This window comes from Zalophus californianus, chromosome 6 (assembly GCF_009762305.2).
Source record: "Zalophus californianus isolate mZalCal1 chromosome 6, mZalCal1.pri.v2, whole genome shotgun sequence".
Classification (NCBI taxonomy): Eukaryota; Metazoa; Chordata; class Mammalia; order Carnivora; family Otariidae; genus Zalophus; species Zalophus californianus.
The window spans coordinates 96,293,190-96,311,731 of record NC_045600.1 but is presented as its reverse complement, the minus strand read 5'-3'; the positions used below and the strand labels follow the sequence as shown (position 1 = coordinate 96,311,731).

At 37.1% G+C, this 18,542-nt stretch overlaps 2 protein-coding genes across 4 annotated transcripts in view; one reads left to right on the top strand and one right to left on the bottom strand.

Annotated features, from left to right (window-relative positions):
* Positions 1 to 14,152, bottom strand: part of PIGB (phosphatidylinositol glycan anchor biosynthesis class B) — a 37,299-nt gene extending 23,147 nt beyond the window's left edge. Inside the window, 5 exon segments of the mRNA XM_035727977.1 lie at positions 6,091 to 6,221; positions 7,626 to 7,730; positions 11,479 to 11,596; positions 12,023 to 12,158; positions 13,983 to 14,152. Of these exon segments, the coding sequence (XP_035583870.1) occupies positions 6,091 to 6,221; positions 7,626 to 7,730; positions 11,479 to 11,596; positions 12,023 to 12,158; positions 13,983 to 14,115 (623 nt within the window). The 5' untranslated portion in view covers positions 14,116 to 14,152.
* A 48-nt stretch (positions 14,153 to 14,200) lies between these two features.
* On the top strand, positions 14,201 to 16,113 carry PIGBOS1 (PIGB opposite strand 1). 3 transcript variants are annotated; one of them, XM_035727976.1, is made up of 3 exons: positions 14,201 to 14,339; positions 15,304 to 15,369; positions 15,674 to 16,113. In XM_035727976.1, exon 3 carries the CDS (start codon positions 15,756 to 15,758, stop codon positions 15,918 to 15,920), a length of 165 nt encoding a protein of 54 aa, XP_035583869.1. In that variant the 5' UTR covers positions 14,201 to 14,339; positions 15,304 to 15,369; positions 15,674 to 15,755; the 3' UTR covers positions 15,921 to 16,113. The 3 variants fall into 3 exon arrangements, with proteins under 3 accessions (XP_035583869.1, XP_027426089.2, XP_027426088.2); XM_027570288.2 differs by lacking the exon at positions 15,304 to 15,369 and having other exon boundaries at positions 14,201 to 14,324; XM_027570287.2 differs by lacking the exon at positions 15,304 to 15,369 and having other exon boundaries at positions 14,217 to 14,339.
* Positions 16,114 to 18,542: the final 2,429 nt, after the last annotated feature.

Here is an 18,542-nt window from a genome sequence, read left to right as displayed (position 1 = left end):
ATCCATGTGTTTATTTTCGTGCCAGTACCATACTTTTTTGATTACTATAGCTTTGTAGTATAATTTGAAATCTGGGAGTGTGATACTACCTGCTTTGTTCTTTTTAAAGATTGTTTTGGCTATTCAGGTTTGTTTGTTTGTTTGTTTGTTTTGTGGTTCCATACAAATTTTAGGATTATTTGTTTAACTTCTGAGAAAAATGCTATTGGTACATTGAGAGAGATTGCATTGAATCTGTATATTGCTTTGGATAATATGGACATTTTAACAATATTAATTTTCCAATCCATGAATATGGTATATCTTTCCATTTACTTGTGTCATCTTCAGTTTCTTTCATGAACATCTTATAGTTTTTAAGAGTACAGGTCTTTCACTTCTGTTAAATTTATTCCTAGGTATTTTTTAATTTTATTTTTTATTCCTAGGTATTTTTTTAAATGCAATTATAAGTGGGTTAGTTTTCCTGATTTCTCTGGCTGCTAGTTAGTGTATAGAAACACAACAGATTTCTGTATATTAATTTTGTATCCTGTAACTTTACTGAATTTATTCATTCTAAGTTTTTTTGGTGGAGTCTTTACAGTTTTCTTTTTTTTTTTTTAAAAGATTTTATTTATTTATTTGAGAGAGAGAATGAGAGAGAGCACATGAGAGGGGTTAGGGTCAGAGGGAGAAGCAGACTCCCTGCCGAGCAGGGAGCCCAATGCGGGACTCGATCCAGGGACTCCAGGATCATGACCTGAGCTGAAGGCAGTTGCTTAACCAACTGAGCCACCCAGGCACCCTTTACAGTTTTCAATATGTAGTATGTTAGCTCCAATAGTGAGTTTTACCTCTTGCTTACCAATTTAGGTGCTTTTTTTTCATCTGATTACTGTGGCTAGGACTTCCAGTACTATGTGGAATAATAGTGGTTAGAGTGGGCATCCTTGTCTTGTTCCTGACCTTAGATGAAAAGCTTCAAGCTTTTCACCATTGAGTATGGTTATTAGCTGTGGGTTTGTCATATTATGGCCTTTATTATGTTGAGGTATATTCCCTCTGTATCCACTTTGTTAAAGTTTTATCATAAATGTATGTTGAATTTTGTCAAATGCTTTTTCTGCATTTATTGAGATGATCATATGATTTTTAACCTTCATTTTGTTGTGGTATATCATGTTGATTTTCACATAATGATCCTTGAATCTCTGGAATAAATTCCATTTGATTGTGATCAGTGATACCTTTAATGTATTGTTCAATTTAGTCTGCTAATACTTCTTTGAAGATTTTTGAATCTATGTTCATTAGAAATACTGACCTGTAATTTTGTTGTTGTTGTTTTGTTTTTTTGTTTTTTTTTGTAGTGTCTTTGTCTGGTTTTGTTATCAGGGTAATGCTGACCTCATAATGAATGAATTTAGAAGAGTTCCTTCCTCTTTAATTTTCTGGAATTGTCTGAGAAGGATAGGTATTAACTCTTCTTTAAAAGTTTTATAGAATTCATCTGTGATGCCATCCGATCTTGGACTTTTGTTTTTTGGGAGTTTTTCAACTATTGATTCAATTTCATTACTAGTGATCAGTCTGTTCAAATTTTCTGTTTCTTCCTGATTCAGTCTCGAAAGATTATGTTTCTAAATTTATCCATTTCTTCTAGGGTGTCCAGTTTGCTGGCATATAATTTTTTTGTAGTCTCTTATAATCCTTTGTATTTCTATGGTGTTGGCTGTAACTTCTCCTCTTCTCCTGTTTCATTTCTGATTTAAGTCCTTTTTTTCTTGATGAGTCTGGCTAAAGGTTTTATTTTTTAATTTTTTAGTTTTTTCAAGATTTTATTTAATTGGCAGAGAGAGAGACACAGTGAGAGAGGGAACACAAGCAGGGGGAGTGGGAGAGGGAGAAGCAGGCTTCTCACGGAGCAGGGAGCCTGATGCGGGGCTTGATCCCAGGAGCCGAAGGCAGACGCCTAACAACTGAGCCACCCAGGCGCCCCAAGGCTAAAGGTTTTAAACATTGTTTATCTTTAGAATCAGCTGTTAGTTTCACTGATCTTTTCTATTTTTTTTTTTTTTGTCTCCACTTATTTCCATTGTGATCTTTATTATTTTTTCTACTAACTGGTTTTCTTTGTTCTTTTTCACTAAATTTAGATTAGGTTAGATTGTTTAAGATTTTTATTATTTCTTAAGGTAGGCCTCTTTTGTTATAAACTTCCTTCTTAGAACTGCTTCTTTTGCATCCTAAAGATTTTGGAATGTTATGTTTCCATTTTCATTTGTCTCACGGTATTTTTTGATTCCCTCTGATTTCTTTGTTGACCTGTTGCTTGTTTAGTAGCATGTTTTTGGCCTTCACTTTTTTCCAGTTTTTTTAATTGTAAATGATTTCTTCTAGTATCACACTGTTGTCAGAAAAGAGGCTTGGTAAGATTTCAATCTTCTTAAATTTATTGAGACTTTTTGGCCTAATGTGATCTATTCTAGAGAATGTTCCATGTGCATGTCAAAAAAAAATGTGTATTCTGCTGTTTGGGGATGAAATATTCTAGGTCTGTTAAGCCGATCTGGTTTAATGTGTCATTAAAGCTACTGTTTCCTTATTTTCTGTCTGGATGATCTATCCATTGTTGTAAGTGGGGCCTTAAAGTCTCCTTCTACTACTGTATTTCTCCTTTTAGGTCTGTTAATATTTGCTCTATATATATAGGCGCTGCTATGTCGGAAACAAATATTTACAGTTGTTATATCCTCTTGTTGGACTGATCCCTTTATCATTATATAATGCCCTTCTTTGTCTCTTGTTATAGTCTTTGTGTTAAAGTCTATTTTTGTCTAAGCATTAACCACCCTAGTTTTTTCTTCACTTCCATTTGCATGGAATATCTACATTCATCCCTTCACATTCGGTATGTGTCTTTTGGTCTGAAGTAAGTCTCTTGTATGCAGCATACAGATGGATTTTTTTTTTTTAATCCATCCATTCACTTCATGTCTTTTGGTTGGAGCATTTAGTTCATTTACATTTAATGTAATTATTCATATGTACGTTCATATTTATTGTCATTTTGTTAACTGTTTTCTATTTGTTTTTGTAGTTCTCTGGTTCTTTTCCTCTTGCTCTCTTCTCTTGTGATTTCATGACTTTCATAGTGTTATGCTTGGGTTCCTTTTTATTTTTTGTGTATCTGTTATTGGTTTTTAATGCCATGAGGTTCATTCTAAGAGCACAGTGCGTTACCCTCCCTATGATTATGTATCTGATATCATATTGTACATATTTTTGTCTCTTAACTAATTATTACAGATGTGGTTGATTTTACTAATTTTTTTTTAATTTTTATACTAGCTTTAAGTGGTTTATCTACTACTTTTACTGTATTTTGCTTTTGCCAGTGAAATTTTTCTTTCATAATTTTCTTATTTAAATTTTCTGCTTAGAGAATTTCTTTTCACATTTTTTTTAAGACTGGTAGAGTGGTAATGAACTCCTTTAAACTTTTGTTTGGACAACTTTTTATCTCTCCTTTAATCCTTGCTGGGTAGAACATTCTTGGTTGTAGGTTTTTTTCATTTTAGCACTTTGAATATATCATGCCAGTCTCTTCTGGCCTGCAAAGTTTCTGCGAAAAATCAGCTAACAGTTGTATGGGTGTTTTGTTGTATATAACTAGTTGCTTTTCTCTTGCTGTTTTTAAGATTCTCTCTTTATCTTTACTTTTTGGCATCCTAATTATTATGTGTCTTATTTTGGACCTCCTTTGGTTCATCTTGTTTGGGGCTCTCTTGTGCTTCCTGGACCTGGATGTCAGTTTCCCTCCCTAGGTCAGGGAAGTTATCAGCTATTTTCTCTTCAAATAAGTTTTCTACCCCCTTCTCTCTCTTCTTCTGGGATCCCTATAATGTGAATGTTAGTCTGCTTAATGTTGTTCTAGAGGTCCCTTACCACATCCTCATTTTTAAAAATTCCTTTCCATTTGCTCTTCCGTTTGGATGATTTTTTCTACCCTGTCTTCCAGATTGCTGTTCTGCATCCTCTAATCTGCTGTTAATTCCTTCTAATGTATTTTTGATTTCAGTTATATTCTTCAGCTCAGACTCGTTCTTTTTTATATTTTCTATCTCCTTAAGTTTTCACTGAGTTCATCCACTCTTCTAAGTTCAGTGAGCATCTTTATGATCATTACTTTGAATTCTTTATCAGGTAGATTGCTTGTCTCCATTTTGTTTAGTTCTTTTTCTGAGGTTTTGTTTTGTTCTCATTTAAAACATATTCCTCTATCTCATTTTATCTGACTCTCTGTGTTTGAGTCTTGGTATTAGGTAAGTCAGCTATGTCTTCTGGTTTAAAGGTAGTGTCCCATGGGCCTAGAAGTGCAATTCTCCTTGGTCACAAGAACAAGGCATTTCAGGGCTATCCTCCGTATGGGCTGTGTGATTTCCTGTTGTGACAGGCTACAACTGGTGTGGGTGTGCTGGTGGGCAGGGATGCCTGTCTCACCCAGGACTGGAGTCACTATGGAGGGGTACCAGTCCTGACAGAGGCTGCCCCCTGGGTATGGCATGGTGGCAGCTGCTTTGGAGGGGCACCTGCCGGGTTGGGTGGCACAGGTCTGTAGGGGCATGCCAGGGTTGGGCAAACTATGCTAGCAAGGTAGATGGAAAGTGTCAGAACTGTCATTTGCCAGTGTTGGGCTAGCTGGGCTGAAGGTAGGCAAGAAAAACGATATCTACCAGCACTTCTGTTCCTGGAGAAAGTGCCCAGCCTCTCTGGTACATGCCTTAAAATTTGTCAATAAATCTCCTTCATGTCAGGTAATTTTTAAACTGATGCCTCTTTCCTGGTTTTTGAAGCAAGTGATACTGTCTCTAGGCCTCTAAGAGCAGAGTTTAGGTTTCCTATAGGCCTCTCGGTCTTTTGGACTTAAGCCCCACTGATTTTAAAAGCAGACATTATGGGGACTCACACTCCTGATGCAGATCCCCAGGCAGGGGGTCCCTGATGTGAAGTTGAACCCCTTACTCCACAGGGATGACCTCCACACCATCCCTCCTACTGGCGGGTCACTGCTGGACACTTTTCAAATGGCTGTTTTTCCACTGGGTCTCAAGGGTAACCAAGACTGTATATGAGACATCCAAGTGGGGAACCTCAGTTTCCTATAGCACTTGGGACACCTGGATGTCTAGTTTATTTTCCAAGCCAGATGTTCTGGGTGCTTGTTTCTCTGGTGCAGATCCCAGGGGCCAGAGTACCTGATGTGGGGCATCAAAGCCTTGCTTTTCTGGAAGAAGTGCTAGCTGGTGAGATCCCTCCCTATTGTGTGTTGCCATGCTGCGGATGGGGTTTTTCTGTGGGACTGTGTCTCTGCCTCTTCCACCTATCTTTACCCTTTGTTGTGGACAGCAATTCATCTAGCTTTCATTTCTTTTTTGGAAAGAAATGATCCATATGTTCGTATAGTTTTGGTATGTCTGAGGGAGGAAGTGAGTTCAGAATCTTCCTATGCTGCCATCTTGGACCCAATCTCCTGGGTCCATATATTTTCTATTTGCCCTTCCAGATCTATTTTCTTCTATTCTTCACTTGCTCTATATGCAGGGAAGCTGACCTGCCTGAACTATATCAATGAGCTCACTTCTGGTTTCTGATTGGCCTTGACTGATTGGAGGGCAGAAGACTTAAGTCAGGGCATTTTATTCCCCCAGCTCTCTTCTTGCTATGACTAAAGGCTGGCTGTGCATGTCCCCTATTGGGGCCCTCTCTTAAGTTACAGCTTTGTATGGATTGCCATTACAATTACCTCTCCTTGGGCCTAAGGGGTAGCAGAAACTTCCTCCTATGACTAGCCCATGGGGTTACTACGGTTATCCCCATATTGGTTTTTCTAAACATTGCCTAAACATTTGTACATAGTCCTTTTATTAAACTGCCCTTCATTACCTAGTTTGCATATATCTATTTCCTACTATAATAAATGTATCAACTGACGATGTGGTTTTAATAAACTTCATGAACATTTGGGGGTCCACCAGACATTACAATATGTTGATATTTAAGATTTTTCATGTTTTGTACATAATTATTAACAGTAATGTATCTCACCTGTTCATAGACTTTGAACCTTCCAAAGGATAGTAGAAAAGAGCAATTATAGTGAGAACAGTTTCCATGGTGTTTGTAAGAGTTCTGGTACAGCAATACCATGTGAACCAAGAGCATAACTGGCAAAAAAACTAAGAACAATTATAAGCAAACATATATGGAGTGGGAAATGGAAAAGCTCAGTATGGAAAACAGCAAGTCTACCTACTGCAAAAATCACATCAAAATGCAAATGATATTGAAAATAGGCATGCCCAAACATTGTTTTTAAGAAGTTACATTACACACAGATCTATGATAATACCAGATATGTAGGTGTTAAAGTTAACAAGCTTATACTTTCAGGTAAATTGACTAAAATAATAAACCAGTTTTTGGAAGAACATGCACACAGAAGCATCAAGTCTACAAAGCAAACGTCTTAAAAGAAACTTGTTAGCTGGTGCAAGGATGTTAAACATGTGGTATTAGATTCCTATCTCTTCAAATACAGCCTTTAAAAAATGTTCCAAATTTTTGTGGATTTGAGGCTTTTCTTAAACTAGAAGAAACTAGTACTACTACTTTGGAGGAAGGATTTCAAAGGCATTACACTTTTGCCATTTTAGGTTGAGCCTTCATCTGTGTATGTAAGCACAAAATAAAGAGACTGATTTTATCCTTGAATCCATTAACAAGGACTCAATCGCTAAACCATTCTGTCTTTTTAATGCAAACAAACACACTACCTGCAGAAATGTATTAAGAATCTATTTATAATAATATTAAATTTGTATTAATAAATTAACAATAAATTATATTCCAGAAATTTGTTGATAAATTGGTCACTTGGAATTTGGAACATATTTTCCAGTAGAAACAGTACTAAAAAGGTAGTAAGATTTCAAAGCTACCTTGTATAAGTTTATTTAATTTAAGAAAGAGCCAAGGAAGGTTAACCACAGTACTAAAGAATCCAATCACACTTCAGGACATGGTTTCAATGAGAAAATCCATTCAAGACTTGAATGTGATATGAGGAATCTATTTCTCCACGGTGAAATAAGCCAGTCTGACAAAGGACAGTTTTCTACACCACATTTTCTCCCTTACAGAGTATAACTATTTCAAACACTCTAGCTAGAGGTGAAAGAATGCTTCATTGAAAACATACTTCTTAGGCTCAGTCTCAGGTCGCTAGAGGTAGTGAACAAAGGTTGTAGGTGATTTGTGAGGTAGGCAATGATTAGAACTATTCCTACTGAATTTTACAGAAAGTGAGGCAAAGACTCTGATGGCTTTGATGACTGCAGTGTTTCCAAAGGCTGTTCCTAGGGTTCAAAGATTCGGTGGGCATCAATGGCGTCAATCACCCAGGGTGCAATCAGAAGGAGCGATATGGCATGCACCACTTGCATTTTGCTGTTCTTCATTATGGAAGTACCTCTCTAAAGTTGTACAAAGTATCTTCTGAAGCTGTTTTGAGAACTGATTTTTCCATGTGCTTCATGCTGTTAGGAATGAAGTGACTAGTTTTTAAAGTGTTTAGGACTTACCACCCATTTTGCCATTTGCTGATTTTCTAGTTGCTTCATTATTGAGTAGAGTCTAATGTCTGCTATAGCAGACAGAAGTGCTTGGGCAAGTCTAGGAATCCAAATCTTCAATAGTTTAAAAAAAAAGAAGATATTAAAAAACACGTACCAGTTCACACAGAATTAAGAAATCAACAAACTGATCCAACTATCAACTGAAGGCCATTCTTAGTACAGAAATAGACATAATGTATTATTCTATTCTGCAAAAATACCTGCTTTTCTAAAAAAATTACATTAATTTTTCAGGGAAATGCCCAAGGTAGTTTTATCATTCTCATTCTTTCTCTCTGTAATTTATATATTACAACACTACTACTTTTAATGTAGATAGCCAACAAAACAGTTCATTGTGTTAAGGTTCTATTTTAGAAGCACATTTAGTGATTTTCATTAGCATAACAGTAGGTTAAATTTTTATGAAGCACTTATAGTAATGTGTGATAGGTATCACACCAAGTACTTTACATATATATATCAGCTCATTCAGTCCTCCTAACAATCCCTGTGAGACAGGTACTGCCTTATAAGTGAGGAAACTGAGGTAAAGGGACGTTAAATAATTTTCTCAAGGCTACACAGCTACTTAGTGTGGAAACCAGAATTCAAACCTAGGTCTTCCTGATTCTAAAGCCTGTGCTCTTAACTTAGTAAGTTACATTACTTCCCCATCCTGCAATATAGATAATAAAATTAGTTACTTTTTTTTCCATAAAAGGACAAGTATTCTACAATTACAGAAACAGAGTAATCAGATGACATTAAAAAGTAAATTTAAGAGCAAAACTAAAGAGTAAATGTATTATAACTTAATTACAGCTAGTAATTCTAATGCTACACAATGACATCTTTGAGAGTTTTAAAAAATGTGTCACAGCTATCATTAACAAAATAACACACTGATAGAGCACAATTTAATCTAGGTTTGTTCAAAAGATGTGTTTCTAAAAATATATTTAAGTTTGTATTTTTGTTGGACCAACCTTTATTAACTTTATAGTATAATTAGAGTGGCTCTACTTTCAGGTGTCAGTGGCTTCTAACACCTTCTAACACTTCTAACACATGTTCCTCTTCTTTGTTAGTAATCTGTAAATAAATGTTTAAGTCTTAAAGGTATGATGTACTTCATAATTTCACTTAAACTCTGCCCTGTAAAATACAGCAAAAGGCAACTATATACATACCTTCTGTTTACTCTGCATAGAGATCTATATGCTTCACTCTTACCTCTCAGGCCTGAAAGTAGTTCGTGTGAGAAGTCAGTTTGGCTACAAACTTAATATAAGCCAACAGTATGAGGAAGCCACTAAAACTAAAAGAATCCTTGTGCATTGACAGAAGTATAACATTTGTAGGATTAATGGTTCCACTATATTCTGAACTAGTTACCCTAGCTTTCAATATTATGTTCAATTTGGAGACCTACATTTTAAGACAGATACTAATAAATTATAAGATGTCTAAAGGACATTATCTGATTATAATATTTAGAAATGGAGATGTTTATCCTGAACAAATAAAACTTTCTGAAGGGTTGTTTTGTAGAAATCTTGAATTAAAAGAAGGTAGATTTGGGGCGCCTGGGTGGCTCAGTCGTTTAAGCGTCTGCCTTTGGCTCAGGTCATGATCCCAGGGTCTTAGGAGAGAGCCCCATGTCAGGCTCCCAGCTAAGCAGGGAGCCTCCTTCTCCCTCTCCCCGCTGCTCGTGCTCTCTCTCTGTCTCAAATAAATAAAATCTTTAAAAAAATAAAAATAAAAGAAGGTAGATTTTAGCTCAACACAAAAATAAGTGGAGATGTAAATTCCCAGTTATTAGAAGTCTCTCCAGACTTTTAAGATACCGTAATTTTCTAGGTTTATAGTAAGGACCTGAGAAGAATTAAATAATAGTTGCATATGACTCTTGGAAATAAAAAGTAGAGGGGTGGGGCAAAGAGAAGGAACATGCAAGGGGTAAACCTTGAGTATGATATTGTGTTGGCAGCTTATCATTCTCCTGTTCTTTAAGCTCCTGATCCCTCCATTAAGCTCCAGAGGTCAGATGCCCTTGCATGTCTTCTGACTATTGAAAGCCCCCACTGTGGTACCTTATTTAGCTCTCCCTTCTATATCCCTTTCTTCTAATGTGTTCTAAGCCAGTGCTGTCCAGTAGAGATATAACACGATCCATGTACATAACTTAAAATTTTATAGTAGCCAAATTAAAAAATAAAAAAAATCCCAAACAGGTAAAATTAATTTTAGTTATTTTGTTTAACCCAATATATCTAAAATATTATTTCATCAAAATAAAAAAATTACAGAAACATTTTACATTTTTATTTTGTACTAGGTTTTTGATATCCAGTATGAATTTTATACTAATAGCACTTCTCAGTGTGGACTAGCCACATTTCAAATATTCAATAGACACATGTGGCTAGAGGCTACCATATTGGTGCAATTCTAAGCCATTCCTAATTCTGTATACACACTTTATGCAGTTTAGGGAGAAGCTATGCTATCTGGTAAGAGCACCAGACTATGAATAAGCAAACCTAGGATCTAGTTTTAGCTCTGCTTTTAATATGCTGTGACCTTGGTCTACTTATTTTACTTCTCTGACCCCTTCTGGTTTCAAAAGTATGTAATCTATGTTTAAAATAATCAATACGACAGTATGAATGACTAACTGATAGCATCTTTATGTTTCTCCACCTGGCCAAGTTCCAGATAGGACAGAGGATCTGGGGGGACAGTGGGCTGGGGCTGGGGACTACAGGAAGCTTACTTTAAATCACAAAATGGCCAGGTGCATCAGCTAAAGGTTGAGGGAAGTGGATAGGTCCTGGAGGAATAAGAATTTTTCTATTTTAAAGACTCCTTCATTCATAATATAACCTACTTCTTGGGATATAAGATATCCTTGATGACATTATGTATATTTGCCTGTGGTTCCAGACTTTATGGTTACCCTACATAATCTAGAAGCCCTGACAGAAGGGAATTTATAGCCCCTAACTTCCACATGTGTCAATGGGAGAAACGGCTACTGCTCTAAATTCTCCTTCCCCATGATCCTTCCATGTGTCTTTCCAGGCTCCGAGAAACCCTCAGGATTTGGACCGCCTTTAGAATTCTGGGCCAGTTCCCTACAGAAAATGGGGAAGGCCCAAACTTCTGTCTGAGGACAGCTTAAAGGATCTCGAGAGTGAGTTTAGAGAAACTTTGGCACCATTAGTTCTTTGGTACCTTCTTTTGGCAACTGACCCCAGAAGTTCATGATCTAGGAATTACAACCCTACTTACTATTGCTGCCTAATTACTACACACATAGCACAATGACTGTGCATATCATTAAATTCTTGTCAAATTAATTTTCTCTAAGATTTAATTTCAACACTAAATCCTGAATGGATTTATATGCAGTTTTCATAAGCTCATATAACATGGTCTTCTGCTCACAAGTTAAAAAAACAAGATACAACACTGCTCTCGTGTGATTCTTTCATGAAAGAAGAATACTTCTAAAGTCCAAATAATTAATATAAAATGTAGTCATTCTGAAAGTCTGAATATCTTAACAGGATTCCTTTAAGTAGGACACTTTCATGCTCAGTTTTGTTTCAGCACATAATGAGGGGTTACACATCACAGTATGTCTTTAAACTGTGGGCTGCCCAGACATGGTCAGAGTTTAGAAACAGTATCTTTTTATAAACAAACTTTGTGATACCAATAATGTCACTGAATTAATATACATTAGCCTTTTAAAAAGGATGGAATAAATCAACTTTTAATAACTATTTTGATTACTTTTATTTAAACTTACCAGCAGCTGAACACTATCTTTTCCCAAAAGATGCAGAATCTTGTAAATGCTTGCAAAGATTAAGGGATAAGTGTAACCCCTCAATCTTTCTGTCCATTCCCAGGTCAAATAACCATAATTAGTAATATTAAGGACTAATGTTAAATAGCACTGAAACAAAAACTATTTGATTTCTGTGCATAAAAAATTTCTATTTTTTTGATAAAGAAGCTTAAAACCACAGCATTTTATACTGGTTATTTGAATTAAAAATGCAATTGGCCAATTAAACTCATAACTTCTTCAAGAAGGGAATGTGTTTTTTACTTCATCTATATCCTCCACAGTACTGAGCACTATGGGAATATCTGCTGGTTAAAGGTTGAGTCAAGTATATTAACATCAAAGAAAGGTAGAAGAAATATTAGTGTAAAATAATGGTATACTTTGATAAGTTAAAATTAGAGAATATATGGAAAATTGATTGAAAATATATAATAGAAGCTGGCACAATTTCTAAGATGAATATACATTTCTAGTATGGACAAGAAACTACAAAGGATATTTGAAAACCATGTGATGTGCAACTTCAAGAGACTGCCAATATTCATCTGGAACAAAACTTGTCTGGACTAAAAAACAGTTACATATTCGTAATGCTATGGTAAACAAGACAAGATAAATGTTTTCACCAAGAAGATCTGAAAAACAAAACAAAACAAGTAATTGTGGCACAAAAGTCAGGCAAGTTCCACTTGCAGAACTAAAATCTGCTGCTCTGGTCGGCACCTTGCTCAGACTCTGTGAAGTAGAGAACTCTGGCCCAGCCACACTACTCTCAAAGCAGACCTGGGTTGACAGTTATACGAGGGCTGGAGCCTCACCATTGGGAAATCACCACTCCTTTCATTTAACCAATCTTTCTGCAATTAATTGTGTAAGGAGAATAGTAAGATAACACTGAAAAAGAGATACAGTTAACTAAGGCCTTAGGCTAATTAGGTGATATCCTATATGGGTAGCTAATGAAAGAAATTAGCTAACAAATTACTAACTTAGGATCAACTCTTCTATATATATCAAACAGTCCTCTGCATGTTTTTAAATAGCCCTTATCGATGCTTACTCTATGCAAGGCGCTGAGTTCATTCCTTCACATGCCTCATCTCATTTAATCCTCCAAATCATGCTAAACGGTAGGTATTGGCCCCATTCACATATGAGGAAGTTGAGACGAAGAAGTTACACTGCCTTGTCCAAAGTCAAAAAGGTTGTAAATGACTAAACGGGATTCAAAACCAGGTCTATCTGCTGCCTCCATAGCCCTGCTCTTTGCCACAACTGGACAGCTTGCAAGCTGAATACAGAGATTTTTTTTTTTTTTATGTGAATTTAGTTGTCAACATTAGAAATCCAACTTTATATTAAAATCTGTATTACAGCATTTCACAACTAAGATCTGACAACAAAGCTCAACTGGCAACAACTGGCTGGTTCTTTAATAGAAAGTGATTTATTTATTCAGACCCCTGTTTGGCCCCCTGAGTATTTGTGTTTGCATTCTAATCCATTTTGAGTCTTTTGCTATAGTTCTAGGTTCCTGCCACTCTCCTTCCTTATTCTCCAGAAACACATTTAAATATTTTTCAGACAATTGGTACATTCAACACAACACACAGGCCCCATCTCATCTTTCAGAAGCACTTAAAGAAACACCCCGACTGAAATAAAACCCTTTTTATTTAATGCTGAAAGAAAACCCTTTTACTCTGTGGACTGGTGCAGAATAAACAGTACTCAGAGCTGGCCCCTGAACAAGTGATCTTGAATACCTAAAAGTTCAACTATATACCTGTGACACGTATGGTAATTTTCCATCGTTACTAACCTTTACGCTGGGGGATCCAACTTCTAACAACGGAAGGGTTAGGGGAAAAGAGCGCGAGAACTCGGGCCCAGCTACCTCTCCTCCTTCATTTAGCAAAACGATTCTCCCCTTTCTCGGTCTCAGGTTTCCAAAGGGAAACTCGGCATTCTTTTCATGCCGCTTACACTGTGCTCCGCACATACAAGGCGCAAAATATTTATTGAATGAATGAGAAGTCCATCTTTATATTAAATAACCCCGTCTGACAGATCAAAAGCCCACTTGTTGGGGTGATTTTGCTCCTGTCATCATCACATCGGACCAAAGAGAAGGCGGGGGTGGGGGTGGGAAAAATAAATGGGGTGGGAGTCAGACCTGGTTCAACCCCAGGAATCAGTCCCTCCGTAGCTGCGAAACCTTAGGTAACTCCCACCGCGGGAGTCCCCTTTCTAAAATGCGGATGGCTACGTCAGGTCAACTCGCTTCGCACGGCCGCGGCAGAACTAACTGATGCAGAACAAAGTGCCACGCAAGCGGCAGGAACGGAGAATCCGGTCTCGAGTGCACTACGATTTCGTGGCAACCCCGCCCAGCAGATGGAGCCCTAGCTCAGGGTCCGCGGCTTCCCGCCACCGCCTGGAAGACCCCACCCGCTCACCTCCGCGGCGCTCGGTGCTCTTCCGGGGACTGAGGTACAAAGTTGACTTTCTCTTTCGCAGCTTCATCTTCTCATGGGAGCGGTTCTGGAGACCGCGGAAAAAAAGTCGGCCATCGTCGCCCCCTTGCCTCATCCTGCACCTACTTCGAGGTCTGCTGAGGATCCCCGGACACCTCAGTCCCCGCGATGAGGGAGACTGCAGTTGGAGTAACACGCGTTGCTCTTCCGCTCACTAAGTTTGGCCTCTGCAGCAGCCGTCACACGCAGGCGCGGAGGTAGCTGGGAAAAGGCAGCTTCCTCACACCGACCCCCCGAAGTTTGTGTCGCTGCGGAGTGCTGCAGGTTTGTTTGGCACGGGTAAGCTTTGTCGCGAACTCGCTTGCGCTTTTTCTTTGGCTTATCCTTCTCGTGGGATTGCTGCCCTCCTTTGGCTTCGTGGTCCCTGCGCCCTGTATTCTCTTCCGGAGACTGCTGGAAAGAGCCGCAGCTCCCCTAGGCTAGGGCAGACGAGAGGCGGGGTCAGCGACGCGGAGCGACAGACGAACGGTCGGAGGTGTTTAAGTGGTAATGATAATAGTAATGATAATTACGATTTCCTTCCTTCCCCCCTTCCCCCTTCCCCCCCTTCCCCCTTCCCCCCTTCCCCCTTCCCCCTTCCCGCCTACTCCCTTCCCCCTTCCCCCTTCCCCCCTTCCCCCCTCCCCCCTTCCTCCCTTCCTCTCTTCCTCTCTCCCTCCCTCAGCAGCCGATGAACTATAGCATTCTTTGTAAGCTGTCGTTTATCTAGTTAACCGTCCAAGAGCAAACAGGCATTTCTTTCCTATATTAGTTTAAATTACATTTTATTGATGTTAAGGACAATCCAGTTTCTAGTATCGGTTCTGCCACTAATGATTTCTGTAACCTCGGGGGCCGGTCTAGGAGACGGTGAAAGACTTGTAAGAAAATATGTAAATCCGTTACTCTGCTTTCCTCTTTCATAAACATCTGTTTTCTCCAGAGACTATGGTGTTCCCAAATATAACTTTCTGAGAAATACTGGAGTCTTTACTCCTCAGTTGTTAAAAGTAAATCAGTCAAATCTTTATATTATAAAAAATGTATGGTGATAAACATAACATAATAAAATTCAAAAAATGGATGGCAGGTTATTTACATGTGTTTGATGTCTACTTGTACTTTCTAAAGCATCAAAGGGAACTCATAAAATCTTTTAGCCTGCTTTAAAAATTGTTTTTAATTATGCATATTGCCAAAAAACATGAAATAGTAAAAAAGGGCAAATAATGAAAAGTAACAATTCTCTTTCTTCTACTTCCAGATTGGATTGGCAATCACTTTCAGCTTTTGAGGGGAGCTGTTTCTTTTAGTGGTTAGTTTTATGATGGTATGTAAAGGTATAAAGAGGATTTCTCTTCCCAGACTCTCCCCAACTTTTGCCATTTTAAGAATTATTTATTTAAAACCATTGAGAAAATTCTATAATAGGATTTAGCTTTGTCTTACACCATCCCCTAATCCTCATTTGTCATATTCCCTGTATATTTATATTCCTATTTTAGTTAAATCAAGTGATATTTACATATTATGATGAAAATACTATTCACTCTGGAAGAAAGTAGTGACCTGGAATCTTTTAAAAGGATGTTGTGCTAAGTTACTGCTTTGCTTTCCATTTTCTTTGTACACAGATCTGAAGATATTTCCTGGATGTGGACTGTAATTTTTCAAAAACACAGTGTGGCAAAAGCACTGTACGACATTTGTTGAAAAATGTTTGGGAGATTGACTCTTCCACAACTGCTTTTTGCTAGCATCCTTGGAATTGCTGGAGGGATGTATATTTATCAACGAATATTTGAACAATACTACCGAGATCAGATGGAATTAAAAGAAAAGTTGAAATTGGCACAAGAATCAGAAGAGAAGAAAAGTTAATACTACATGGAGTTGAAATGTAATTGTTTAAAGTTCTATTGAAATTATACATTGACTATAAATAATCTAGTAAAAACTTCTCAAGTATATTTTAAACACAAATAATAGGTAATGATTTTAAAACAAGCACTGTCAATTTTAATGTTTAATTTTATTTGTCATTTTTAAACTAAAATGAATGTGTTAAAGAATATTTTGTTTCCCAGTTGACGTTTATTTTTCTGGAAATGCAGCATATACAGGATCAAGGGATGACAAGACTCTATATATAAAATAGCTGGGAATGGTGTTTATAGTACTGGTTATAGATGAGTGAATCAAGTTAACCACCTCAGGCAGAATGCCCCTCAAGTAGCCTACAGTTAGCCGATTCAGTATACTTGAGCAGTCTTTTAGCCCCAGGCAGAATGAAGGAGTAAATTGAGAATTAGGGTAGCTCAGATCAAATTGAGGTTTTAGTTAAGCTAGATGGTATTATATAGGATAGCAAATATGACACAGATCTGTTTGACCTAAGCAAATTTGCATTAATAATAGTGCAAAGGGTGGAACTAATTTGTTATAAAGCTATTTTTCATATAGTTACAATGTTTTTTTGAAATTTGAAATTTGAAATTGAAAAGTAATTTTGATAATTACTTTTTATTCTAATAATCTTAAGCTTGTATTTTCACTGAGAGCTATCAATGTAATCACATGTACAAGATGCTTTATTTAAGTCAACTCATTTTTTATTATTGATTGCTTTTTCTTGAAAAGTAAATTTATTATAACTTAATCTAAGCTGTCTATGTTCAATGGAGGCCAGCATGGGTAATTTTTAAAAAAGGGAGTGAAAAAATTTACGAAAATAGTGCATGTACATTAAAAAATTCAAACAGTACGGAAATGAACAAACTGAAAGGTGAAAATTATTGTATACATTGATTTAATCAGCACCTTTAACAGTTTAGTGTAAGCTTTTGAGACTTTTCCTTCTATGCACATAAAAATATACATTAAGATTTTAGTTCATATACCAAGTGTTTACCATGTGACAGGCTTAGCTTTGCTTGAACTACACAGCTAGACTGGGGGTTGTGTTGTATGAGTCTTCTCATTGTGGGACCCAGGCTCAAGGAGAATCTCCTTTCTGGGATATGACAGAATATAGGATTGAGACAGAGAGGAAACTTGAAATTGTAAGCTTCTGCTCATTTGTGGCAAATGTCAAATCTCATATTCTGTTGGTTTAGAGCATGTCACATGGTCAAGCTCAAAAGTCAAGGGCAGGGACAGACTTTGTACAGGGTGCAGAGTCAAGTCACATGATAATGAGCAGGAATATACGATCCTGTTGTATCCAAGGAATGATAATCCTATCTAACATCAATTTAAATTGAACTGCTTTTGATCCTCCTTTTGAGAATGATGCATTGGTCAGTTTAGTATTTACATACCAAGTGGCAGAGAATGAGTTAATTTTTTTCTAGTAAAAATATTGCAGCCATTTATATCAAGGTCACAATAAGATACCACTTCACAAACTTAGATGACTACAAACAAAAAGATGGAAAATAACAAGTGTCAGCAAGGATGGGGAAAAATTGAAACCCTGATAGGCTGCTGGTGGGATGTAAAATTGCAGTTGCTGTGCAACAGTTTGGCAGTTATGCAAAAAGTTAAACAGTGTTACATATGACCGAGTAATTCTACTTCTAGGTAGATATCCAAGGGAAGTGAAAACGTCCACACACAAATTTGTACATGATTGTTCAAAGCATCATTATTATAATAGCTTAAAAGGTGGAAATAACACAAATATCTATCAATGCATAATAAATTGTAGCCCACAATAGAATATTACTCCGCCTTAATTAATGAAATGGTGACATTTACAACATTAATAAATGTTGAAAACATGAAAGAAGCTGGACACAAGAGGCCATATGTTATAATTTCATTTATATGACATGGCTAGAACAGGCAAATGCAGAGAAAGATTAGTGGCTGCCAGGATATAGGGTTTCTTTTTAAGGTGATGAAAATGTTTTGGAACTAGATAGTGGTGGTCAGTGACAACTTTGTCAATATAATTTTTAGTATTGAATTGTACACTTCCAAACTCATTTTACAAGGCCGGCATTACCCTAATACCAAAACCAGATAAGGATGCCACAAAAAAAAAGAAAGTAACAGGCCAATATCCCTGATTGATCCCTGAATTGTACACTTTAAAGTAGTGGACTTTACTGTGGGAATTAGATCTCAATAAAGCTGTCTTAAAGGAAAAGGAGGGATGCCTGGGTGGCTCAGTCAGCTAAGCGTCTGCCCTCGGCTCGGGGCATGATTGGGATCAAGTCCTATATGCAGTGCCTGCCACTCCCCCTGCTTGTGCTCTCTCTCTGACAAATAATATCTTTAAAAAATAAAAGAAAAAGGATAACTCTATCCAGAATAATGGCAATTAAGATAGTCCATTGTTTTCTGCCATAATCCATCTAGTTTGTTTTTTGTGTGTGGTAAAAAAAATACATAGCATGAAATACATTATTTTTACAGTTTTTAAGTGTAGAATTCAGTGGCATTAAGTACATTCACATTGTTGTGTAACCGTCACCATCCATCCATCTCTAGAACTTT

Excerpts from the sequence above, each read along its gene's own strand:
- PIGBOS1 (XM_027570288.2), top strand. The coding sequence starts at position 15,756 with ATGTTTGGGAGATTGACTCTTCCACAACTGCTTTTTGCTAGCATCCTT.